Source organism: Gavialis gangeticus, unplaced genomic scaffold (assembly GCF_001723915.1).
Source record: "Gavialis gangeticus isolate Ggan-Ray unplaced genomic scaffold, GavGan_comp1, whole genome shotgun sequence".
In the NCBI taxonomy this organism is placed as follows: domain Eukaryota; kingdom Metazoa; phylum Chordata; order Crocodylia; family Gavialidae; genus Gavialis; species Gavialis gangeticus.
Genome location: NW_017729006.1, coordinates 26,058,421 through 26,067,230, shown reverse-complemented (window position 1 = coordinate 26,067,230; position 8,810 = coordinate 26,058,421). Strand labels below are relative to the sequence as shown.

General features: G+C 37.3%; 1 protein-coding gene across 4 annotated transcripts in view; it reads left to right on the top strand.

Annotated features, from left to right (window-relative positions):
- Positions 1-8,810, top strand: part of NT5C3A (5'-nucleotidase, cytosolic IIIA) — a 50,536-nt gene that overhangs the window by 27,008 nt on the left and 14,718 nt on the right. The window contains exons 1-2 of one of the 4 annotated variants that reach the window (XM_019509022.1): positions 3,836-3,942; positions 4,332-4,438. The exons of 1 other annotated variant lie outside the window; for it this stretch is intronic. In XM_019509022.1, the coding sequence (XP_019364567.1) occupies positions 4,337-4,438 (102 nt within the window). In that variant the 5' untranslated portion in view covers positions 3,836-3,942; positions 4,332-4,336. Of the gene's footprint in view, positions 1-3,835; positions 3,943-4,331; positions 4,439-8,810 lie in introns of those variants that run through there. 2 more of the 4 variants (XM_019509024.1, XM_019509023.1) reach the window with 2 other exon arrangements.

The window sequence follows — 8,810 nt, the reverse complement described above, 5'->3', positions numbered from 1 at the left end:
AAATGCAGGTCTGTGAAAATGCAAATATGTGGCAGTGAGAATCGGAGGCCATGGGAGACAATTTGTTAATTTGATACACTTCTATAAGTAGTTAGGTTGGAAAAGGCAACAAACAGATCACATGCATTTGATTTTTTTTTTTTCATTATATGCAGTTTGATCTTTTTTTCTAATTAAAAATGCATTTAATATCACCTCTGAAAGTGATTCCTCACCTTTTGTAGCAGTGTGTTTGGTAGATGTGTAAGGTCTGGTAGCTTAAAAGATGTTCCAGGTATTTAACCTAAGCCTGCACATTTCAACTTGCTCACACTGTGATTTTACTGACTCACTCTTTTCTTGTTTTTGCACCCTTTTTTTTTTCCTACAGTCTTTCCAGAATTAATGCACTTGGTCTACTTAATTCTTGCCTTGCCTCTAAATGAGACATGACAAGTAAGTAGAGCAGAACTGCTTTACATGCAATCTCCTTTTACTTAGTCAATATCTCCTTGCATATCTCATTACGTTTTATGAGCTGCTTTTTTTTTTTAAATTTAAACAAGTGTTCAAATTCATCCTATTTCTTTCCTGGTTGTGATTATAGAGAATCCTGTTGTTAGTGTTTTCCAACTTCCTGTCATCCACTGATATGACTGATAATCTCTCTTCCACATTCCAAATTTCTACTGGAAAAGTAGGTAGCATTGAATCCCGAATTCCTGCAAGCTTGCCCATCAGAGCAGTTTTATAGTAACTCCAGGTAACATCTCATTTTCCTGTAATACTGTTACCTGAAAGAGTTTCAAATATAGTGCTGGAATCAAGATACTGGTGTATTACCCATAAAGTTAGGCGGGGGGAGCAGGCGGGCAGGAAGATTTAGATTGGCTTCTCAGATAGATGTTTTGTAGCTCTTTTTTGCTTCATTTTTATACTTGAATATTAAGGCGGAGTTGGCACTCAACCTACCTGAAATGCAACTTTCAGAGAAGGAATTCTTCGCGGGGGTGTGGTTTACTGATCAGAATTCATCCATTTGCTGCTGCCTGTTGTTTTTGAAGCTCTGGAAGGCTATGCATGCACTTTTTAGTCCACTGTTACATAAGATCAGAAAATATCTGATTTCTTAAAATGTGCAAACTGTATCGACGACAGATGAAAAAAGTTAGCTGAGACTTATTTTTGTCATTTTACCTTGGTTACCCAAAGTTTGAAGTAAAATAAAGTGTACAACCTCCTTACATTTACTGTAAAAATATCACATATTATGTAATACTTGTGAGAAGACAATGACCCAATGAAATCTGAGCTTTGAAGCATACGTGCAGCGCAGTAGAAGACATTTTTTTGCTTTAGATTGAAATAAAGCATTCAGTGTCTCACTCTGTCATGAGATTCCTCATGGCAGGGCTCTTCAATTTCTCTACCTGTTAACTGAAGGACAAGGACATAAAGCAACACCAGAAAATGCAGCTTAACATATTTTCATGTTTTTAACATACAAACAACAAAGAATCCAGTATAACTTATTGTTCTGTTGATTTGTCTCAGAATATTTTACAGCTAAAATGTTTCCCACAAAAATCCGTGCTCTTCTCCGTAGCCAGAGTTAAAGTTAAAATAGAACCTATCTGCTGAAATAATTATCCCTCCTTAGTCTCTGTGGTACTTAAAATATTTTAAAATGGCCTTCAATACTCTGAAAATAAAGATCATCCAGAGGTTGTGCTGGACTTTGTTTATTGGGATTGTAGTTTTGTCTTTTAAAAGTTTGATGGCAATTTAAGCCAAATCCTGATCCCACTATGGTCAACAGGACCAAGATTTGATCAATAATAAATAGCCAGATAGCCATGTTACAACCAGAGGGCGGAGTGCTTTGTGACAATAATAAATGAGAGAGAATCCTTTATATTTTTCATGAGACTGTGTTTTTATTTGCAGTTTCCTCTTTAATTTTTAGCCGTGATATTTTTACAGTATTAAGGGATCCGATATTGTTAACCTTTCTACAAACTAGGATTGAATACTCCTACAAATTAGGAAATGTTTTGGTAATGTTGTTTACTAGCTTTTCTAATAAGATATAATTGCTGTTAGTTTACTCTGTAAACGTGCTCGGTTTTGATTCATAAGGAAGAATGACAGGCTGAACTGTGAGTACAATTTTATGAAACAAGCTAACTTTCTTGGTATTCTGAGTTTTATTTTCCTCTGGCTAAGCAATGCCCAAGCAGCGCGCACACTGTGCTGATAGCCCATCATTCTTTCCATTGTTTACAAACCTGACTCCACATTACAATATCAGTTTCAGTCCATAGCACTGAATCTTAATGGCCCTACCCGTGTTGCAGACTGAATTAATCGCAACTCCATTTTGATGTCACAGATATATAGAGTGAAAATATTGTGTTAATAGACGTTCAGTTACTAGACAGCTTTCTACAAATTCACAGATCTATTAAAAATAGAAATCCTACTCTCTACTATGAGCTGCTAAGTTTACTCCTAAAATTATTTAGCCTTAGTCAGAATATTAACATATATCAAGCTTCAGCTGAAAAACAATTATGAGCATATCATGGGCATCCATATAAAAAGAAGAATATAGCCATCATGATAACAGAAACAGGGGTTATATAGGCTACCATCCATTTAAACAAAGTTTCTGAATGATTGTGTGTAGTTTTTGCAGTGTTGCATTATACTTGGAATGTATCCTGGAATAACTTTCTGTCTATACAAAGAATTTAGCAACTTGTATAAGAGAGGTTTTGTTCAGTTCCTAGTAGGGAGGCAACCAACTGATTCCCTACCTTCTTCCACCAAAAAAACCCCATTAAAACAATGATTAACTACTTCTTGTTACTAACATTGTCAGGATAGGGAATGATGGGCATGAGGGTGAACAGATGGCATTTCCCTAAAGCTGGTTCTTTCAGGCCATGATTGTACACAGTTCACCCTACTCTAGATGCAACTTTAGCATAGATGAGGCTTTATAATTCTGTTGTGCAGGGTTTTGTTTTTTAGTCTCTTTCTCTCTTTTGTGCGCTGTCATCCAGTCTGGCAGAAATAGCACCCAGTGCCATACTGTCTACTGTCCTGATGACTTTCGGTTCTGAGGGCCTGAGGGCTTAAAAAAAAATAAAAATCTGTTTAAGCCAGCATGGTAGGGTAGTATGGGAGAACTTCTGCCTGCCGCTGCTGAACACAAGCACTGACCTCACACATTTCATGTTTTTTAAATGTACAAGCTTCTGATTTCTCCAGCCTCCTCCATTTTTTATTCTTTTACAATAAAAATAACTCCCTTTAAAAGTGCCATTCTTTCCCTTCCCCAGTTATTGTTTTCTGCAGTTTGACATTGTGCCTAATAACAAATGCTGAAAGCATGTTGAGGCCCCGTCTCCCAAAAAATCCTGACAAACAAGGCTCCTTGACTTCCTCTTTTGTCATTGCATGCATAATTAAAGCCAAGGGAATGACTCTCTAAGTAGTTCATTGTAATTTGTTTCCTGTACATACGCATTTGTGTACCCCTTCTCTTAATGAGTTGTAAGCAAGGAAGTTTTGGTAAGAAAACAGGAAGCTTCGGTAAGGAAAGTGTTGAAATATACCAAGGAAATAGTCTTTTGCCTTGTGGAACCAGTGCCTTCCTCAGTTACAGCAATCCAGATTTGTCTGCTGCATCCATGAAAGCTGTTCATTCAGTGAAGGTCAAAGGTTCTGTTGTTGGTACACCAGCTGATCATCTCTAAGCCGGTCAGGCTGTATCACTGAGCATAATAAAGTGCCATGCATTGCTGATATGCGTCACAGGACCCTGGGGTTTTGCACAGGGATTAGTCAGGCTGTATTTGGAAACGCCCTCAACTGCACCTTGTGCTGCTATATTAGTGTTTCCCAAGCAAGAAGAATTTTCTTTCGCTCCGGCAGCCGCTCCAGCAAAGCCCTCTGGTAAGTGTGAGCTGTTCATGTCAGTAAGACTGGTGCTGTTTTCTGCTTGCATTTCTAAGCCAGAGTTATCAAGCCCTGTTATTTATGCCTGCTTGTTCTGACAAATGAGTATATTGTCTGTTACATAAATGTCTGAGTGTAGATTTCAAACCAGTACAGATTTAAAAAAAGAAAAATAGGTTGATGGAGTTATGGAATAGATTAATTTTTTTTAAGTAGATAAAAATGAAAAATGTGCATCAGTACAGCTTAAAATATGGGTAACTTCAACTGGATCTAAAAAGTTGTTGTCTGGGTACATGCTTTTATTTATGTACAACGAAAATGCTAAAGAGCAGAGAATGTAGCAGACCATTTCTTAAAGAGGTTTGCTTGGTTTTTGTTGGCAGCCTGTATGCAAGCCCTGCGTCTCTGGACTCTGTTTGCCACCTGTGTTGTTGCAGTAGGACAAAATCAAGGACAGAAGAATCAAGAGTGCCCTAAGCTCAACGCACAGGTACTCTCTTCTAAAAAAGCACAAGAGAAAGCACTGTCAGTCTATGTCCAAGAATAATCTCACCAAACTTTGACATATGCTCTTAAGATTTCCAAAAATATAGTTGGAATTCAGCACAGATGTGAGCACAGTAAATATTTTGACTGAGACCTTGAAATAGGGAAATCATTACATACTTGTACTATTTAATGAAATTCAGATTTTGGCATGATCTGTAAATCTTTCCTATTCTTTTAATAAATGCCAGCTATTATGTTTAGGTCTTAAAATCCCCTCCTACTTTTTATGTCACCATTTTTAAAATTCTGGAATTGCAAAATATGCTAAAAACAAATATGTGCCTAATCAATTCTTTGTTTTGAGAATATTAAAATAGCACATATCAACTGTTTTCCACTTTGGATCCATGGTCTAAGATGAGGACTTAGTAACACTACCTCACAATTTTTTGCCATGATATGCAAAGTATTTACATTTAAAACTTATGGTTTCCAAGGTAGCTCTCATTTTACAAAGTCAAACATCTGCTGAGCACAGTCAGCGCATCACTAACAAGATTAAGGATGCCATTTTCTGTAGTCAGTGGAACATAAGTAAGTCATGTGGCTAGTATTGTATTACATCACATCTTTGACATCCCAAGTGAGAAGGACTGGGTACCCATTTGATACCAGATTTAACTGGGAAGTGGCCAGTCTCAGGCTCTAACTCATAACCTTGGAAACACCTTAATTACTCAACTCTGATAAATGCACTTTAAATATGGGTTGTTACAGCTAGTGCCAAAATGGAGATTAATGCTTTGTTTAAAAAAACAAAACAGACAAACTGCATTTCAGGCTTTCAGATACAGCACTTTTTCCCTAGGTTTCTTCCTAGAAAATAATATTCCTGCAATCACGTCAAAATGAAAAGAGGGTTTGAAAGAGAGAAAAGTAATGACATAGCCTTTTCATTTTTGTTTTCATGAAACATTTGCCCTATGCTATTGGGAAAATGAGCCTTGAGTTTTTGCACGATATCAGATTACAAACCTAACACTGATACCTTGTCCTGTCTTTGTTACTTTTTTGTAACTGAGAATGTGACAGTTTGAGACTTTGGACCCAGGGCACTTTTAATTCCCTGACTGTCTTATAACTGAATAATATTAAAAGCACTCTGCTTAAAAGCCCAAAATAGTCCTTGCTAAACTTTTTAACTGGTTAATGTTGTCATGGCCTTATAACAGTTCACAAAAAAAAACATTCATTACATTGTTTTATGCATTTTACTTGCAGCTTCTTTCTACAGAAATAGCATTAAGAAGTTAGAACAGATTTTTGGATGTTTCTTTTCAATTTAAAGTTGCTGTTAATGGAGTTGAAGTCTAGAAGATTGCTTAGTTTAGTTGAGATTTTAAATTTCCTTACACAAGTCTGAAAACAAGTGGTGATGACCATTAAAATTTATGACATCAGTATTCATATACATTAAAATATCATTCTTACCTGCCATGACTTATTATTGTCCAAGATCTTGTAGTTTTTGGCTGTCCACATGGCTTCCTTAGGTTGTGTGCTTTGTGTATTTACAAAGTGAGAGCATACTAGATTGCATCCCCCCAATGAACATACAGTGAGAAAATACCTCATTTTAAGGTGACAGACACAGCAGAGACACATAATGAAATAACTTCTGAATAATACTTGAATTGTCACAAAGAGTCTGTCTTCTGTTTGATCATAGTCATGCAGGGTCATCTTTTCCCTAGCAGCTCTTCTTTATGAGCAGCATACATAGCACATTAGACTTGGCAAAACAAGCAAGACTTTATATATACCAAGCAGTGTCGGTTTACAAGGCTTCCGTTTAAAAATACACCGCCTTCCCCCCTCGCCTTGTTCAAGGTCTCACCAAAAATAGAGATGTTTATACTGCTGATTAGGAGTCTTATGATATATGGTAATGACAACCTCTTAATTATGACTAGTCTTGTTTTGAATATGTACCCCATGCATAAAGTCACTTTTATGTGTCTACACGATTAAGAAAAACTCAGTTCAAATTTTAATCCTTTGAATCCCACTCTAATTTATGGGTAATAGAAGAGTTAAAAAGAGATGCTTTCAACTTGAAGTTTTTCATGGTTAGTTATCTGTCAAACAGGATTTGTTAGAATTAACCTCAGATGAACCTGAGAAGCTGTGTTTGAGTTGCAGGACCTAAAAACTATTAAAATCAAGTGGGTACTTTTTACCAGTATTTCTGTTCCATGCTGTAAATAAATGAACATAAGAGAAAAATATCAGATTTAAGACATTACATAATTACACAGATAAAATACCCAGGTTTCTTAAAGGAATATTGCTGCTGTTGTTTTTTGTTCTTTTCAGGGCACAGAATCAGGATATGGCTGACTTGCTGAAACGGTTTTAGAACATTTTAGAGGGCTTACTTAAAATTACCAAAGCGAATATGAATTGGTGCAGGAAAACAGCAAGGTCATGATTTAGGGATGACTGATTTGGTATTTAATCATTAGATATATTCTAAATCTTAAGTTACTGCTTAGAAAAAAATACTGCAGTTATGAGCAAAACCCAATAAATCAGAGGAATCTTTTTAAAGAATTGGACCCTAATGATTATTTTACCTTGACAGGTGGTCTTGGGCATGGTCAACTACCTGGGATATAAAGCTGTTTAACAAATTAAAATCTTAACACTACCTCCCTTGTTACAATAGTGGTCAAAGACCTAGCTAGACCAACTTCACGTGTGTGCGTTGCCACACCCACATGCACCACTTGTGCCCTTCTTAAAAGAGCAACCAAAATGGTTAGCAGACAGTGTTAGAAACCCAAATTTCAGCTCGCCTGTTAGCATTTTTAAGAGGCATTTAATGCAATAAAGCAACTACCACTACAAAGCAGTATTTTGATTTGTAGCTTTTCAAGTAGACTATAGTTTGCACCCTTATTTCTTTTGAAGCCTACTCTTGATCTTAACAACTATGATGAGATTGAGATTTTTAATGTAGTGTTTTGTTTTGTTTTGGTTTGGTTTGGGGTTTTTTAATGCTCAAACTGACTGTTCATTCTCTACCTCCCTATTCCATTTCATCAGGGTAACCAAGTTACTAATACAAAAGTGCTGATGAGAAAAACACACAACATATGGTTACCAGGAGCACTAAGTAAAAAGAAATATTGATGAGAAAAGAGTAGGAGTAACCTATTGCATAAAGGAAATGTTAAAATAAAAACAAAATTGCCTTCTCTTGTTTGTTTGAAATTTAAAGATACATTATTTAACTCGCATGCACAGATGCAAGTGTCATTTTTCAAGGTACTTCAAGCAGTCATCTGTATTCTTGGAACTTTCCACCACATATTCTTTGGAGTTAATGTCCCCTCCTGTGGCTCTTTAGGGCTGATGGATTTCTAAATCTGTGTGTGTCAGTTAGAGTTCATACATCAAAGCGTAGGCTTAGCTATATAAGAACGTAGGATTGGAAAGCCTCCCCCCCCATCATCAGGTTCAGTCCCCTGCTATTGTAGGCAACTGTTATACTGTTTCAATTACAAGCAGACCCTGCACATTAGCCTAGTCAACATTTTCAGGTTCATTTTTTTTTTAGGAAAAACAGCTTTTACTGCATCTCAGACAAACCCTACAGATAAAGTCCTTGGAACTGCCAAGGAAAGACTCTGAAGTGCTAAATGCTAAAAAAAAAAAAAGCACTAAAAAAAATCATTTTGTATTTTGCATGCACAAAAATACTGCAAGTGTCAAAGTCAAGATTGGGGGTCTGATTATAGGTAGACCCTTTGGCCAGATAGAATTCGGTTTTTATGTTTTTTTTCTGGAGGGGAATAAAGGGTTGACTTGTAATCAAAACAGGATGTTAATATGGGGCTGTCCAACTTCTGGACAGCAGTGGACCACAAACCTTGAGGGCTGCAAACCCAGGAGCCACACACAACAGGTTACAGACCCAAGGACCACATGCCACATGGGCAGACATTTTCTGTTCCCTCCCCTCCCCTCCAGGTCCTCACTGCCAAGTGGGAGGCTTAGCTCCCACCTCCCCCTCACTGGCCAGGTACAGACATTATGCTATTACCCATATAAATGATTGGAAACCAGTCTATACCCATAACAGAAGAGAAGTTTGGCGCGCACAGACTGGTTTAAAAGTGGCCAAATCCAGTCTAAGATTTGCATCCCCCATCAAACAGCAAATGTGTGTTCTGTTCACAACCCATCTAAACTATGCCACTTACAGAAACCACGTAACTTGGATCAATTCTGCCTTGGGCTTTTTGAATGTCTGTACCTAGCCTGTGTGTACAGCCCAGCTTTCCCCCCCCCCCCCCCCCCCCCCCCCC